The following is a 16866-nucleotide window of genomic DNA, read 5'->3' as shown; positions in this document are numbered from 1 at the left end:
GTATGTGGGATGCTGCAGAGTGATATTGAAAATGTCTCCCCCCTGCCCTGCAATTAATGGATAACAGACAGTGGGAGTACCTAGTGACTCTGTTCTTTCTTTCTTTGATAGGAAGCTTTTGTTTTGTTTAGCCTACAAGCATAGGACATTGTGAGTCTATTAAATCTTGCAAGCTAAGAAGGGATAGGCTGGGTTGGTACTTAGAAGAGAATCTTTTATGGAACACCTTTCTATATAGGAAGGGATTTTTTTAAATGGTTGGCATTAAAGTTAATGGAGTTTTTACCGTTGACTAGTGGGAGCAGAGTTAGGCCATTGCTGAACGCTTTTGAAATTCTCAACTTTAGTTTTTGTACCTTATATATCAGACAAACCCTATAGACCACATATAAATTATGATATACTATATATCATATATAGACATCCCCTCCAGAACCTATTTTATCTAGCCTTGACACAACATTTGTACTTTTAGAAGTCAAAAGTTTTTTCATATACAATTTAGAAGAGAAAATTTTGGCCTGAAGACCTTTAGGTGTGAAATTTTTTTACTTCTAGCACTTCGGATGACAAATAGGCTTTGTGACAAAATACATTTATCATGTACAATTTAAGATTACTAGTATATTCATTTGCCAGCACTGAATCTCTTTACTTACAGGTCACATTTGGAAGGTTTTCTCTGAAACCATAAGGGTTAGAAATTAATGTTTCCTATTAAAGAGAGCTTAGATTCTGCATGGTCTGTAAACAAATATATTTGATAAGACAAATATCTGATATACAGTCAGTGGATAGCTCCTAAAGAACAGAAATATATACAAGACTCAGACATCTATGAAAACCCCTGAATAATCACATTCCCAATGGAATGTTAAAATATACATATATGTGAATTTTCAGACTTCCAAAACAAGCTGGTGTCCAGCGATAAGTGGTTGAAAAATCATGAGGATAGTATTATTATTAATTTATTTGTATTACTATAGCACCTAAGAGCTCTAGTGATGGACCAGAATCCCCCTTTGCTAGGGGCTAAATGAAATACAGTACTGTGAAAACCATGGGCCAGATCTTCCATTTAAATCAATGAAGCTATGCTGCTTTATACCAGTTTAGGATGTGGCTCATATTTTTTGGTCTCCTACCAATAAAACAGTTTGAATCCTAAGCTTCTGAAACTCATTAAAAATGAGACTGCTCATTTTAATGGTAGGAAAATTCAGACCAATAGCGATTTCAGTTAAGAAGTTAGAAGAGGCAGAAGAAAAAATAATCTTCACAATAGAATCTTGGTTGCGACCTTAACTGTGGAGTCATGACCAGCATCTGCCATGTTGATATCTGCATGTTTGATTTTTCCATACAGCTAACTCCCTGCCAGCAAACGCTCTGGATTCTCCAGAGGGGGAGGAGGAGTCTGAAAGTGGGGAAGCCTTGGAGATGAGACCCTTCTCTCACCCGGAGCAAGGGCTGGTTGATGCTCTCAAGTGGCTCAATAGCAATGACTGGTAGGGAAACGCTCCATCTTCAATTCCTTCCTTCCCCTCAACATAAAGATGTGTGAGTGGTTGCCTCCTCCAGAGCTATGCTCAGTCTCTCTCAGGATCAGAGGCTTGGAGAGAACTAAGGCCTTGTGTACGCTACACGTTTAAACCGATTATAGCAGCGTTAAACCGATTTAACGTTGTACCCGTCCACACTATGAGGCCCTTTATATCGATATAAAGGGCTCTTTATATTGGTTTCTGTACTCCTCCCCAACGAGAGGCGTAGCGCTTAAATCGGTATTACCATATCGGATTAGGGTTAGTGTGGCCGCAAATCAACAGTATTGGCCTCCGGGCGGTATCCCACAGTGCACCACTGTGACCGCTCTGGACAGCAATCTCAGCTCGGATGCAGTGGCCAAGTAAACAGGAAAAGCCCAGCGAAATTTTGATTTTCATTTCCTGTTTGCCCAGCGTGGAGCTCTGATCAGCACGGGTGGCAATGCAGTCCCAAATCCAAAAAGAGCTCCAGCATGGACCGTACGGGAGATACTGAATCTGATCGCTGTATGGGGAAACAAATCTGTTCTATCAGAGCTCCGTTACAGAAGATGAAATGCCAAAGCGTTTGAAAAAAATATCTCCAGGCTACACAGTGCTGCGTGACAAGCGTAACGGGAAGCCAGAGACTCAAATGGACGCTCATGGAGGGAGGGAGGGGGTACCGAGGACTCCAGCTATCCCACAGTCCACAGCAGTCTCCGAAAAGTATTTGCATTTTTGGCTGAGCTCCCAATGCCTGTATGTTCAAACACATTGTCCGGCGTGGTTCAGGGAATAGCTCGTCAATTTACTCCCTCCCCTGCACAAGTGAAAGAAAAGGGAAAGAAATTGTTTCTTGACTTTTTTCAGTGTCACCCTATGTCTACTGAATGCTGCTGGTAGACGCGATGCTGCAGCAGTGAAGCGCAGTATCCGCTCCTCTCCCCTCCCTGGTGGCAGACGGTACAATATGACTGATATCCGTCATCACTATCAGCCTGTGAGTGCTCCTGGCTTGCCTCAGGTGAGGTCAGCTGGAGGTGCCTGGGTAAAAATAGGAATGATTCCTTGTCATTCCCAGTAGATGGGACAGAACGGCTGGTAACCATCCTCATCGTAGCAACTGGGGGCTGAGCTCCATCAGCCCCCTCCCTTTCCTGTGTAAAGAAAAGATTCTGTACTGCCTGGACTATCATAGCAGCGGGATGCTGGGCTCCTCTCCCCCACACCGCTTAATGTCCTACCTGGACTGTCATAGCACCAGGAGGCTGCCTCCCCCTCATTTTATCTCACTAACAAGTCACTGTTTCTTATTCCTGCATTCTTTATAACTTCATGACACAAATGGGGGGGACACTGCCACGGTAGCCCAGGAAGTTTGGGGGAGGAGGGAAGCAACGGATGGGGTTGTTGCAGGGGCACCCCCTGTGAATGGCATGCAGCTCATCATTTCTGCGGGATCTGACACGGAGCAGCTGTACTCTCTGATACACTGCTTCTCTAGTACACTTGCCCCAAATTCTAGGCAGGGCTGACTCTATTTTTAGAAACCATAAAGGAGGGATTGACTCGGGGAGTCATTCCCAGTTTTGCTTTTGCACCCCCGGCCGACCTCAGCCAGGGGCACCCATGATAGCAGCAGACAGCACAGAAGGACAGATAACCGTCATCTCATTGCCAAATTACCCTGGCAGCAGACGGTACAGAACGACTGGTAACCATCTCTGCTATCATGCAAAAGCAAATGAATGCTGCTGTGTAGCGCTGGAGTATCGCCTCTGTCCGCAGCATCCAGTACACATACGGTGGCTGTAAAAAAAAAAAAAAAAAAAGCTGAACGGGCTCCATGGTTGCCATGCTATGGCGTCTGCCAGGGCAATCCAGGGAAAAAGGGCGCGAAATGATTGTCTGCCGTTGCTTTCCCGGAGGAAGGAATGACTGACGACATTTACCCAGAACCACCTGCGACAATGATTTTTGCCCCATCAGCCACTGGGCTCTCAACCCAGAATTCTAAGGGGCGGGGGAGAGTGCGGGAACTATGGGATAGCTACGGAATAGCTACCCACAGTGCAACGCTCCAGAAATCGACGCTAGCCTCGGACCATGGATGCACACTGCCGAATTAATGTGCTTAGTGTGGCCGCGTACCCTAAGTGAAGCCAATCTTCACAGTGCAATTGCTTTCCAATAGATATGAACCAGGGAAAGCTCTACAGCCTGGTTCTCCTGCCCAGGCTGAAATGCTTCTGTGGCTAACAGCAGATTAACATCAGTCATTAACCTTCTCCTTAGGCCCTTTGTGTAGCCACAAATAGCAGTTACAGAGAAGAGATAAAATTATAGGATAATCAGAAGATACTCCAGCTAGAAGCCTGTTTCCTATGTATCAAATCCCTGCCTTGACTCCCAGCCAAAGGAGATGGAGGCCACTTCAGCAGTCATAAAGGCAGACGTAGGGTTGGCCCTACAATTTGCAGGGCCTCAAGCTGCTGCGGGAGATGGGATTGAGTCGTCATGCTGGAAGCATAGGGGAGAGAACTGGGTCTCTTTCCCTTAGCCTTGCTACTGGTGTGTGTGTGTGTGTGTGTGTGTGTGTGTGTGTGTGTGTGTGTGTTCATTTAAAAAACTGCATCCTCCCCTAGCTCTGCAAATTATAGATCTGTGAGTGGGGCCCAAGCAATCAGGTGCATTCCTTGTGATTAAGGTAAACTCTAGGATTCAATGCATACTGAGAAAGGAATTGCTCTGCCTGTAGTCTCTGTAAGGTAGGAGTTTTGGGGAGAGGGGCATGGGGTGTGAGGAGTAATTTATTAGGAAGCCAGGATCCTCAGAATAAGAACTTTCCTCACTGTCTAACAGGGGCACAAACAACGATATGTAACTGATGATCACACTATACTGAAATTAGGCATAGAGAGGGAAGAGAACATTCATGGATTCAGAAGCTATAGAGCCATTTCTGATCTCAGCTACACCAGTGTAAATCCAGAGTGAATCCATTTGTTTCGGCGGAATTACTCCAGATTAACAGTGGTGTAACTGAGGTCAAAATCTGCCACCCTGCATATAAACACAGTTATTTGATTTTATTTTAAACCCCTTTACTTTAAAATTTCCCTCTCTCATCTGCTTCTCTTTCCTTCTCCCCTTTACTCCTCCCCTACTTTCTTTCTCTTTTCTTTAACAACTCCTCCCTACCCCACACAGGAAAAAATGAAGGCTCTCTCTATTTAGTTAAATCCATGTACCCCAGTTCTGCGGCGACTGTCAGAGGAGGCTGTGCTTCTTGTCATTTAGCAATAGGTGGCACTGTTAATTCAGTCAGTTGAGTCCTGAAACTAAATGGCAACATCAATAAGGGTTATAGAAGAAAAATGCAAGTTGTCTCCTGAGTCTAAAGGGAGATGGAAAATCCATAGTCTGCCATGAAAATCTTCAGTTTTCTCAAGGATTGAGTCTATCATGTGGAACTAGTAAATCAATCATACACCTTCCTCCAGCTTAGGTCCTTGAGAAATTGCACACACAGGCTACGGAAAGCAATTTTTTTCTTAGCAGTTTAAAAAACTAATAGGGAGTTTCTTGAAAATCCAGCACCTTTGCTTTCGGTGTTCCACTTGTGTGGGTTCCAGGGTCTATCCCCAGGTTGCAGGTGTGTGAAACTGTGTTTAGCACAGTGCTGTGCAAACCAATGATTTGTCTCTTCTCTGTCTGTCTGTTTTGTAATTGCCTCTCAGGCCACTGAAGGAGAAAGGACTTTTCAGCATCAAATGTCTGGCTACCTGCCATTCAGAAGTCCTCCTTTGTCGACTTCATGATGTTTCCTTGGCAGTTACCAGAGAGGTAAGAAATTTGTATTAAATGTATGTCTACACAGGGTATAGAATAAGTGTCTGTGTGTGTGTGTGTGTGTGTGTGTGTGTGTTTTGTCTTTATTTAGATATTTGCAGGGGACTGGACTAGGTGACCTCTTGAGGTCCCTTCCAGTTCTAAGATTTGCTCTGTATCTGTCTCTATAGCTATTTTTATATCTACATCTTTAGACCTCTGTCTGATATCTGCATCTATATATACAACATCTATCTATCTCTCTCTTTCTATCCCTAGAGCTGAATGCAGTCTCTCTTCTCTCTCTTGGCACCTTATAGACCAGGGGTAGGCAACCTATGGCATGCATGCTGAAGGCGGCACGTGAGCTGATTTTCAGTGGCACTCACACTGCCCGGGTCCTGGCCACTGGTCTGGGGAGCTCTGCATTTTAATTTAATTTTAAATGAAGCATCTTAAACATTTTAAAAATCTTATTTACTTTACATACAACAATAGTTTAGCTATATATTATAGACTTAGAGACCTTCTAAAAACATTAAAATGTATTACTGGCACACGAAACCTTAGAGTGAATAAATGAAGACTCGGCAAAGCACTTCTGAAAGGTTGCCAACCCGTGTTATAGACTAACAGATGTATTGGAGCATAAGCTTTCGTGAGTGTCTGACGAAGTGGGTATTCACCCACAAAAGCTTATGTTCCAATATGTCTGTTAGTCTATAAGGTGCCACAGGACTCTTTGTTGCTTTTTACAGATCCAAACTAACATGGCTACCCCTCTGATACTCTCTCTCTGTTGCCTCTTTGAGTTAGGTATTACAGTTATGCATTGTACAAATAGGGAAACTGAGGCACACAAAACCTTATTTGCCTAAACCAAACTGCATCATTGTCAGACAGGATTAAACTCTGGAGTTTTGGCTCCCAGGTTTACACTCGACTCACTAGACCACGTTTCTCTCTCTCTCTCTCTCTCTCTCACTCTCTCTCTCTCTCACTCTCAGAGGTCCCTGCTGACCTTTTCTCCCTCTTCCTTCCAGTGCCTGTTTTTAGTGCCTTGCTCCATAGAAATGTTTCCCCTGCTGCTTCAGACACAAATATCTCCTTGCATATCCAGAGTTCTGGAGCTTGTGTGTTGGACTCCATGAGCCAGACAGCACTGGGATTCCAGGGCAGTCATCCATGACTGCTCTGAACATCTTTATTTTTATTTGATCAGTTAATTGAGAGATTTTATTGTGCCCATGTTAGACTCGTCAACGAGTTCAAAGCAGTCGTAAGTTCCAATTCAGCACTTGTTTGTGGCCTGCACAGCTGATTGTGCTATTACGAGACATGGTTTGCCAAGCACACTAAACCTTCTTCCATCTGCAACAAACAATGAGAGTTGTCTCACTTCTGTAAACTCCGATCTCCATCTTCTGCCTGCAATACAAAGATCTAGCAGTCTTGAATAATAGAGGTTTACAGAGCTCATAGGTCACTGTGTTCAGATCTGCAGGATTCAAATCACCCCTATCCCCTTTGAAATTCAGGGATGTCGGAGGCAGATGTTCAGATTGTACTTTGCAGCTCAGGCTCTTTTCTGATTCTTACCTCACTGTTCTCTTAAGGAAGAGGTACCTTTTTCTCTTCCTTGCAGAAGCTCACGTGCAGAGACATGGGTTCATCTTTCATTTCACTCTTGTCCCAGATTTTGCTTTCACAGTCCAGGAATTGCATTTTCTGGGCCTTGCATTGAACTCTTTGTAGCAGGCATGGCCAAACTTCCGGACCCTCCGAGCTGCATACAACAATCTTCAGAAGTTTGAAAGCTGGGGTATGCCTGCTGGGTCTCAGAGCTTCAGCCCTGCAGGAGGCACCTGCCCAGGCTTGGGGTTTCAGCTCTGCTTCTGCTGAAGCCTCGAGCCCTGTCATGTGTGCCCTGTGGGGCTGAAGCCCCAGCAGATGCCTTCCATGGGGCTGAAGCCTGAGATCCCCCCCCTCCCCACTGGGCAGAAGCTAGAGATGTGTGAGGGGCACACATGGGGATCCCGCCCCCCCCCCCAAGTTTTTGCCAGGGTTTGCTGGCCTTGTTCGGTCACATGGTGCCATCGGGACCCCTTCCTAAATGGTGGTTGCTGGAGCTGGGAAGCTGGATCTGTGCCTTGGGTAGAGGCAGCAGCAAACAGCTGGGACCTTCAGGGAGAACTGCTGCTTTTGCTGCTGCCTCTCCCTAAGGAGCTAAAGCCAAAGGCCCTGCCCTGCAACTCCCAACTGTTTGCCACTGCCTAACCATGCAGAGCTAACACCTGGGAGCTGAAGGGATGAGGCCACTGAGGGAAAGAAGGGGTGTGTGCCTCGGGGCTGTAACTCAGGCTGTTGCGAGGGGAGAGGCAAACCTTTAAATTGTGCCCACCCACTCTCAGCTGGCACCAGTTCTGTTTGCCAGAAGCTCTTAGCCCCATCACAGGGCAGAAGCCCTGAGCTCCCTCCCCCCGCAAAGTCTGGTAGGTGGAGAATGAGGAGGGGCGCTCTAGCTATCGCACTTTAACTGTAAAAGAGTCACATACAGCTCACGAGTCAGAGTTTGGCCACTCCTGCTTTATAGTAATAACATAGGATATGAAGATGGCTAGAACCATTGGACTATCCCCTGCCTTTGGGCAGCACTAATCTATCTTTTAAAAACAATGCTGTGAACTCTCAGCTGCTGATCCATTCCAGACTATGGGATAGGGCTTTGTCATTAGGGCCCAATCCACAATAATGCTGAGTACCTGGATGCCCACTGATTTCAGAGGGAATTAAGGGTGCTCAGCATCTTGCAGGATCAGATCTTTACAAAGCGCATTCCTCCAAAGTGTTTTACCAATCCTAATGAATCCTCAAAACATGACAGAGGGAAAAAGGGGTGGAGAGAGAGAGGGATTATTTTCTCTGTTATGCAGATGGAGAAACCAAAGCAGAGACATTAAGGGCTCAGTACTTCCCCCTGTTGTTCCTTACTCCACAAGCAGTCCCACTGAATCAGGCCTTAAGTGATTTGCTCAAGCCTACAGAAGGAGCTAGTGTCAGAGCCAGGGGTAGTTCTGTGCTTCCAGTCACATGCTTAGACCAATAGACTATATTTCACCTTTGATGTGATATAAAACTCTGGTTTCCCCTGGGCCCCTAGATACATGCAGGTAGATCTTCTATCTAAGCTGACTCCTGTGTCCTACTCGTAACTCTCCCTCCTCCAGGTTAGCAACCTCCGCTCAAAGGTGTCTCGCTTTGCTATCAGCATCCTTGGCGAGCTCTTCAGGACCATGAAGAAGCACATGGACCAGGAGGTTGAGGAGATTGCCCGGGTCCTGCTCCACAAGACAGGAGATTCCAGCGAATTCATTCAGAAAGCAGCTGATCGATCCCTGGGCATCATGGTGGGGAGTGTGACTCCCATGCGAGCAATGGCTGCCCTCATGGCCGGTGGAGTAAAGTATGTGACTCTTCCCTTGTCTGACCTCTGCAGTCTGATTACTTGCTTTGTGGGGAACAAGAGAGTGGTGGAGAAGAAGGAATTCCCTTTGCTCTGGGGTATTTCACTGCCACTACCCATTTACACCTCCCATTATCATAAAGTCACCACATTATGATGACCTCCCTTCTAGCACAGTCCATCAACATTGCCCAGATGCTGTGGTGATGGGGATGTGATAGATCAGTGCAGAGCCCTGTGATATGCTCCCTCCACTCTCCAGGTGATGGGACCACAGCAATCTTGGTGTGTGGTCAAAACCAAGTCTCTTGCTCAATGACCATAGAGCACTAATCACGGGGTCACTGGGACAAACCACACATCATCAGGGCATTATTAACAAGAGGAGCAGGGACCAGTCATATATATGGTTGTACATATGTATGAGTGTACCCACAGGAGAAACTGCATGGTTTGACAGGGACTTACCACACCGGGTCAATTCCTGAGGGTCTTTTATCATTGCCTTTAAAAACATCACTTTCAGTTCAAAATGCACAGCTAAGCATCACCAAAATGCCAGATTCAGTTCAGTGCAGCAGATCCTCTGGGTCTTGAGATGCAGACTTTTGTAGGAACCACTAAGCTGTCACCACTTCTAAGTGATGATTCCACACCTAGCGCTTTCAAACAGGTGCTATTCATTCCTGTAAAATGAAGGTCTGGCTAAAACTGTTGGTGAGATACATGTCTGTATACATTCTGCAGCCCTGAAAACATTAAAACAGCAAATGCTCTGGTCATATCTAGGCAGAGGCTGTGTTGGTGAATATACTATAGCACTGTCCCTCATTGTAGTTTTAGGTCTCTGACCATTCAATGGGCTGCTGGATATGAAACAAGTTGGTGAACTAAGTCCAAATGCTAGTGCACCAATATCTGTGTCAAAGGCATAGTTGCCCCTCCTATCCCTGTCTGGGTTGTTAATCTCAGCAGGAACCTTAAGATCCAAATGTGCCTTGGAGACTGAATTCCCCTTCTCATCCTTGTATGTGGTCCCTTTGTAAAATGGTGGTTCTGTGTGTATGAATGGATACTGTGATCACTAATAGCAGGGTCCACAGAGAGGCTAAGAGACCTGCTACTACCAACAATTAAGGAGCTCTCTCTTGGTCAAGTGGCAGAGGCCTGTGGTTTTGGAGATGAAGGACCATATAGACATGTGCTGTTTTGATATCTTGTCTTCAGCCATCGTAACCCCCCTGTTCGAAAGTGCGCCGCTGAACACTTACTGACTGTCATGGAACAGATTGGGGCTGAGAAACTTCTGTCAGGCACCAGAGACAACACAGAACTACTGGTCCAGACTCTGGTGAAGCTTGCTCAAGACTGCAATCAAGACACTAGGTAATGATGTCCCTTTCCCCTCGCAGATGCAGAAGCCTTTTGTGATCAGTAGCTGGCAAAAAACAAACCATGACAATGCAAACGAATGTAAAACAAGCATAAGGAAAACATAAAATAAGCATAAGGAAAGCATGCTTCCAGTGTGCATACTGTTGGCTAAGAAAAGGTGCAGGATCCATCTCTTACGGGTTATCGGGCAATAAAGATCCATTCAAGCATTTACATTGCATGAGACATCCTTTAGTCTCCAATCAGTTTCCTTTGGCTCCAATATGCATATATGACTTCCTTGGGTATCTTTTGGGTGTTATGTAAAACTGAATCCCTGGCCATGTATGGTCATTGAAAGATCCCGGAGCATTTCTGGTAAGATTAGGGGTGTTAGCACCCACTATCCTGGTCAAATTCTGGTGGTACTGGATCAATGCATTCTGCTCCCTAAACTCCCCTTGCAGTTTCAATTGGCTCCGATAGTTATCACTTTCCACCCTAAACTATTGTGTGCTGTTGAACAGTTGCCATGTTCCACCATAGAAGTAGCTGCTCTTTGGTAGTGGATGAAAACAACTCTGCAATAATTTGTTAAAGTAGGTTAGAAGCTTGCAAAATGAAAGCCTTTTTAAGGAAGTAAATTACTATGACCGTTACACATCCTCATCAAAGAAAAAATAGATTCCTTAATTATTTAATAGATCTCTATAGAGTGAGAGGATATTTCCTCATTGCTCTGCTGCTCCATGGCCTATTGTATGCAGCAGGCCATATTGTATAGTGATGCCAGTTTGAGGTAAATCTTAGTCTTTATTTATCTCTCTTTGGAGGGGATAAAGGTCCTTACAAAGTGCCACTAGCTTGTATTGAACATGGAGAGCATAAAATTTCAGTTTCTTTTTGTAATCCCTACTTGCCTCCTGGACAGATAAATAAAATGGTGATATTTTGAGAGAAAATGTTCCTTCATTAATTTGTCCCCCTTCCCATGCTAGGTTTTACGGCCGGAAGATGCTGAATGTGCTGATGCCTCATCCGAAATTCGATGGATATTTGAAACAGTCTCTCCCATCACATGACTTGCGGAATGTTATGGCAACAATAAAGCAGAAAGTAAGTGCTTAGTAGGAGATATATCTTCTGTTTATATGTACTGAGAGAGTCTATACATGATCATGCACAACCTACCCACCCCCTGGCTCTTCTGGTTCATGGAAAGGAACTGCAGATCCTGACCCAGTTTATCAGTTGGCAGTGAGGGAAGTAAAATAGGAGGAATTATGGACACAAATAAGAAAGGAAAGTAGAAGAAAATGGTCTCCTTCATACTGTCAAAGTTAGAATCAAGACTCACAATTTGTCAGACCACTCTGTTTATTAGCGCAGCGCTTCGCCAATAACATTCAGAATATGTGAGTGGCCATGCAAGGCCCAAACAGTCTTATTTATACAGATAAAAGAGCGGGAATTAGACAAAGGAACAAAGAAAGCAAAACAGGAAAATTCACCTGGGGCACAGCATGCATATCCTATTTCCTTACTAACTGTTATCGATCTAAGGCTAATGCTTCACCAATTGCCCTTAAACGGTGCAATTGTTCTATGTTAATGTCTGTATTCCTGACACCTGGTTGCAACATTCCAACATTTTTGCTTAAAGATACAGACAACATTTCTTTAATCCTTTCTATTCTTAATATATAATTCATTTTACTTTCACAATACCCAGAAAGAAAAAGAGGGCAGAGGTGGGAGTTGTTCTCTTGAAAGTTTCAAACCTTTTTTTAATAGATAGAGGAGGAGATGTCCCTGGAAGATTTCCTAAAATAAGAGAGATGTGTCGCTATCTTAATCGGAGCACATACCTACTCCAATCAGAAAATACTACCTCTGCGCTCATGTGATGTGGAACTAGAAAGTGTTCCAAGAATCCCTACAGCAAGTAGGAAATCATCCTGATGAGCATGGGCTTTCTAGAGAAGAACATGGGTTTGTTGAAGAGCTGGAGGAATGCCTCAGGTGGAATTCTCCCAGTATTCTCTAGGCCAAAGAACTTTACCTTTAGAACTACTAGGGGGGTCCAGCTGTTCCCAGAGTTATCTGCTCTGCAACAGGCACCAGTTTGTGGCTGCAGTGGTTTTGCAAGTGACCATAGGGTTTTATACTGCTGCCCATCACTATAGCATCTGAATGCCTCAGATTGATTAGGATGGCAATAGCAATGTCTCCAGTGGATTTCAGGGCATCTCTGGCTCTTCTCCCTGTTTGGGCTATAAAATTCTCTGCTTTCCCATCTGAAGAACACGGATCCTGGCTCTAAGCTGTGTTTTACACTGTCATAAGAAATCATTTCCCATCTTCTCTCGCTTTTTATAGATGCATTTTTTATATATATATATATATAGGGGATGGAAGACAATGTATCTGAACCACCTCCTGCCAAAGGCCGCAGGGAGTCTAGGAACAGCAGCTTGACTACCTCCCAGGACAGTCTGCCTTCCAGTGAAGGGTACTGAACATTTCTTTGTTACTATTTCATTATCTTTGAGGATATGCATGATGGAGTTTTCAGCCTTATTCATCAATAAACTATCTCTAGGCTAGTCTGAATTTTTTGTAGCTGTGTATAAGGATCAGATCCAAAGAGAACATTACTGAGTCAAGTGTCTGCTGCTAGTCCAGGGGCAATGCCACACCTGCTGTGCTGGGGATCAGAGTTCAAGACAGGAACTTGGTCCTTTTTGCTCCCAGGACTGGCAGTGGAGCCACCAGAGTCTTTTCTCTTTTGATAACACAGTGGATTTGTTCCATTGTGTTCAGTGGTGGCAAGAAGAAAGAGAGCATAAGCCTCACCATTGTGTTTAGAATTTTTCCCAGGTATGTGCTGGAATTAATGAGCCCCATTTACAAGCGACTAGTCCCCAACCTATTGAAATCAATGGGACTGTTTCCATTAACTCAGTGGACTTTGGATCAAACTCTAAGAGAGAAATGGTCTGAGCACAGGACTGGGAGCCAGCACTTGGCATCTATTCCCAGCTTTGCTAGTGATTCCTCTGGGTGACCTTGGGTAGATCACTTTAACCCCCCTGTGCTTCAGTTTCCTAATTATAAACTGGAGATAATGTTAACTAGATGTTGCTTCCTGTAATTATACTAAGCTCTGAGGCTGAGTTATTAGAGCAAGCTTGCACTGTAACCAAGTGAGCAGGAAGCGCCCCGAGTCTGTATTTGTCATTGTTATACTGAAAACGTTGCTACCCAAAGGTGACTTTGAGTTTTTCTGTCCCAATACCAGGTCCAGATCAGACACCCTAGCACCAGCACAGCCAGTGGTTCGTCGCTCATCTCTCCGTAGTGTGGAAGCGATGGAGCAGCTCAAGGAGCTGAACAAACTCCTGATGGCCAAGGAGTTTCAGACACGAATGGAGGGAGTGACACTCCTGGTGGAGCATTGCAGGAACAACCCCCAGTTGGTCTCCGCAAACATCATCCAGGTCTCGAGAGTCTTTTTTCTTGTTCCCTTTTCCCACGTACCCTGCCCAGGCTGCCCTTCATGCAATCAATTGCAGTTACCTTCACCCTCCATCCAATTAATTCAGGCCAGGCTGGCACACCCTTACTGAATACAGTTAATTCAAGCCTGGCCCTATCTTTCTGCAAGATTCCACTGCTGCTGCCCCCAAGAAGGTCTTTGCAGCAGCTGCTGCTGCTTATGGCCCTGCTGTTTCTGCCTTCTTCTCCCCTCCAAAGAACAGTGAGAGGGAGCCCAGCTGCCCAGAACTGCTCACTGTTTTCCAGGAGTGGAGTGGGGAGGTTGGAAAGAGTAGGCTGGGCTGCTACATTTTTCATAAGAGAGGGCTGGGAGATGGGTATGGAACCTCCTAGCCCTGAAGAGCGCAGCTCCAACTTTGTGCTCCCCCTTTCTCTTCTGTGGATAATGTAGTGGCTCAGCCTGATCACTTCCTCCTCACCTCTCCTCTATCTGAAAAAACCTGTCAGCTCCTGGGCTCCCATACTGGGACCCTCTCTCTGCCTCTTGAAAGGAAGGGCAGAGGACTCAGAGCTGGAAGAGAAGGGTCTCCTCTCCTCTTCTCCCACCCCCACCCCCACCCCCACCCACACCGCCGCAGGAAGCTGCTGCTTTTCCCTGTCCCAGGGATCACTGCCTGAGAATGTGGTGGCAGTGGGACAGGGAGTCAGAGTCTGTTCTAATGAGGAGTGCATGATGCATTACACCTGAGAGGCCTGCCTGTTAGAGAGACTGATCAGATCCTGAACCATTTCTCAGAGCCCTGCACTCCACCAACCCAAGGTTTTGGGAGGGTTGGATAAAACAAGACTTGGATCAGAACCAACTCTAGTTTGGCAAAGCCAGAGCTACGCCCAGTTTGCCTCACCTGTCTTCCCAAACTCTGTTATTAACTGGTAATTGTGATTCTTCTACCCAAGCACTGAAATGACTCAAAGGAAGGTAAATGTGGGGACCTTAAAGAGATTGGCTGCTCCCTTCAGTAAAAGGATTTCTGAACTTTATTGAGGAGAGATAATAAGTATTTTTATCCCTTCCAGCCAACCTCTCACCCCCAAATCCCCTTTCCCTAACACATTGGAAAATGAGAAGCTATTAAAGAAGCTGGAAGCTGCAAACAGTACTGTACATAGTGCTCACTATTGTGAGCAGCACATGGAAGTCCGTGAGACTTCTCACAGTAGTAAGTGCTGACCTGGTATGAAGTGTTGGCAGGATCTGGCCCATTTTCTGTGCTTGCTGGAAGCCTCTATTTCTACATTCCCTGCCAGCCCCAACAGTGCTATACATCCTGATTTTGCTTTTTTATTTTTAAACAGATTTTTGATGCTTTTGCCCTCAGACTTCAGGACTCCAACAAGAAAGTGAACCAGCACGCGCTAGAGTCAGCTGCCTCCATAATCCCTATCCTCAAAGGTGGCTTACATCCGGTCGTGGTCTCCATGGTGACAGTTGTCACTGATAACTTGAACTCTAAGAATTCTGGGATTTATACTGCAGCAGTGAGGGTGCTGGACACAATGATCGCTAATCTAGGTAATATTTACTACTTCCTGTTTCTACTGTGGGTATCCCAATGTGTGATACCTGCACAATTACTGTTGCTCCATCTTGGAGTCAGTAAGCCATTTCTGAGCCTCAGATCAAAAATTTCAGAGTAGTCCCTTATTTACCTCACTTGGCTGATGAACTCCACTCTGGTTTGAGGGAATGGCCAGCAGCTGTAGGGGTGTCCCTTAGCCTAGCAGCTTAAGTGTCCTGACTGAATTCTAAATGGCTCTGTAGATGGATGCTGTTTTTCACCAAAAACATGTGTCTGGCTGCATTTCAGTGATTCTTCTCTCTACTGTTTATGTTCTTAACCATACTCACGCTCACAGTCATAAACCACGCTCACAACCATAGCATCTGAGCACTTTCCAGAAGTGCATGAAATAATGTGACTAACATCTATCATGTCTGGTTCTTTCCTTCTCCTCAGAGAGAGATTGTGTAGGGATTTTTATTTTTACACCTCTACCTTGATATAACACTGTTCTCAGGAGCCAAAAAATCTTACCGCGTTATAGGTGAAACCGCATTATACTAAATTTGCTTTGATCCACCGGAGTGTGCAGCCCCGTCACCCCGGAGCACTACTTTACTGTGTTATATCCGAATTTGTGTTATATCAGGTCGTGTTATATCGAGGTAGCAGTGTATTTCATGTAATATATTACATGTCTGCTGTGCTATGTCTATATTACCTCAGGCAAGATCAGAGAAGTATGCCTTGTGCTTGGAGTGGGAGATGGTGTGGTTTGTGGTGTTTCTTAGTTTTTGCAGGACTTTGTTCCACTGTCTTGGAGCAGCTCCTGGGGAAGTTCTGTCCCCTATACTGATGAGTTTTACCCTTGCAGTGGACAGTTCAGCTGTACTTGGGAGTGGGAGTCCTGGAGTGGGGTCCTACTCCCAGAATTTTATATGATCTTTTAAGATGTCCTGGACCCAAACCATTGAGTGCCTTAAAGATCAGAACTGAGCTCTAGAATTTGACATGTTACTGTATTTTGCAGCAAGCCAGCGCAGTAAGCAGAGATCAGGTGATGGATGCCTGGCACAGATTGTGCCTGATCCTGCATGTGTGTACAAGAATAGGGTGGAGTGGAACTGCCTTCAGCCCCTCTTTTGGGCACCTGTAGAGGGACCAAGCACAACCCCCCTCCTCAAGTGCAAAGAGCAGGGGTCTCTAGTGTAATCAAGGGTGCTAGAAACCTCAAATGAGATGGGTAGGAAGTGAGGCCATGACACAAGCCCCATTCCCACTAGTTAGTTAAGATGGCCTATTGCAGGGTGTGCAGAGTGCACCTTGCACTCTTCCAGAGTTGCCCTAGCATTCCCAGTGATATTGCACCTGCCTCACTTTCATTTCTTCTAGGTGCTCCTTCTGGGATGGTGCACCTTCACACTGCCCCTTATAACACTCTCAAAGCCACAACAGTCCCCACAGTTTGGAAAGTGCAGTGAGATCCCTCTACATGAATAAAGCCCTCACCCTATATATATGTAAATTGGTGTCATATTGTTCTACATATTAACCTTCGAGACTCATTGTCTTGCACTATTCCTCTCACAACTGATCTCAGATGCAC

The 16866-nt window shown here is 45.3% G+C and overlaps 1 protein-coding gene across 7 annotated transcripts in view; it reads left to right on the top strand.

The window, feature by feature from the left end:
• The window catches only part of TOGARAM2 (TOG array regulator of axonemal microtubules 2), a 98533-nt gene that overhangs the window by 67502 nt on the left and 14165 nt on the right, over positions 1 to 16866 (top strand). For all 7 annotated transcript variants that reach the window (XM_050948449.1, XM_050948448.1, XM_050948445.1 and 4 more), the window contains 8 exons: positions 1370 to 1511; positions 5273 to 5378; positions 8591 to 8826; positions 10054 to 10212; positions 11199 to 11316; positions 12609 to 12712; positions 13502 to 13700; positions 15055 to 15271. In XM_050948449.1, coding sequence (XP_050804406.1) covers positions 1370 to 1511; positions 5273 to 5378; positions 8591 to 8826; positions 10054 to 10212; positions 11199 to 11316; positions 12609 to 12712; positions 13502 to 13700; positions 15055 to 15271 — 1281 coding nt within the window. The remainder of the gene's footprint in view (positions 1 to 1369; positions 1512 to 5272; positions 5379 to 8590; positions 8827 to 10053; positions 10213 to 11198; positions 11317 to 12608; positions 12713 to 13501; positions 13701 to 15054; positions 15272 to 16866) is intronic.

This window comes from Gopherus flavomarginatus, chromosome 4 (assembly GCF_025201925.1).
Source record: "Gopherus flavomarginatus isolate rGopFla2 chromosome 4, rGopFla2.mat.asm, whole genome shotgun sequence".
Taxonomy (NCBI): domain Eukaryota; kingdom Metazoa; phylum Chordata; order Testudines; family Testudinidae; genus Gopherus; species Gopherus flavomarginatus.
This window is presented reverse-complemented; position numbering and strand designations above follow the sequence as displayed.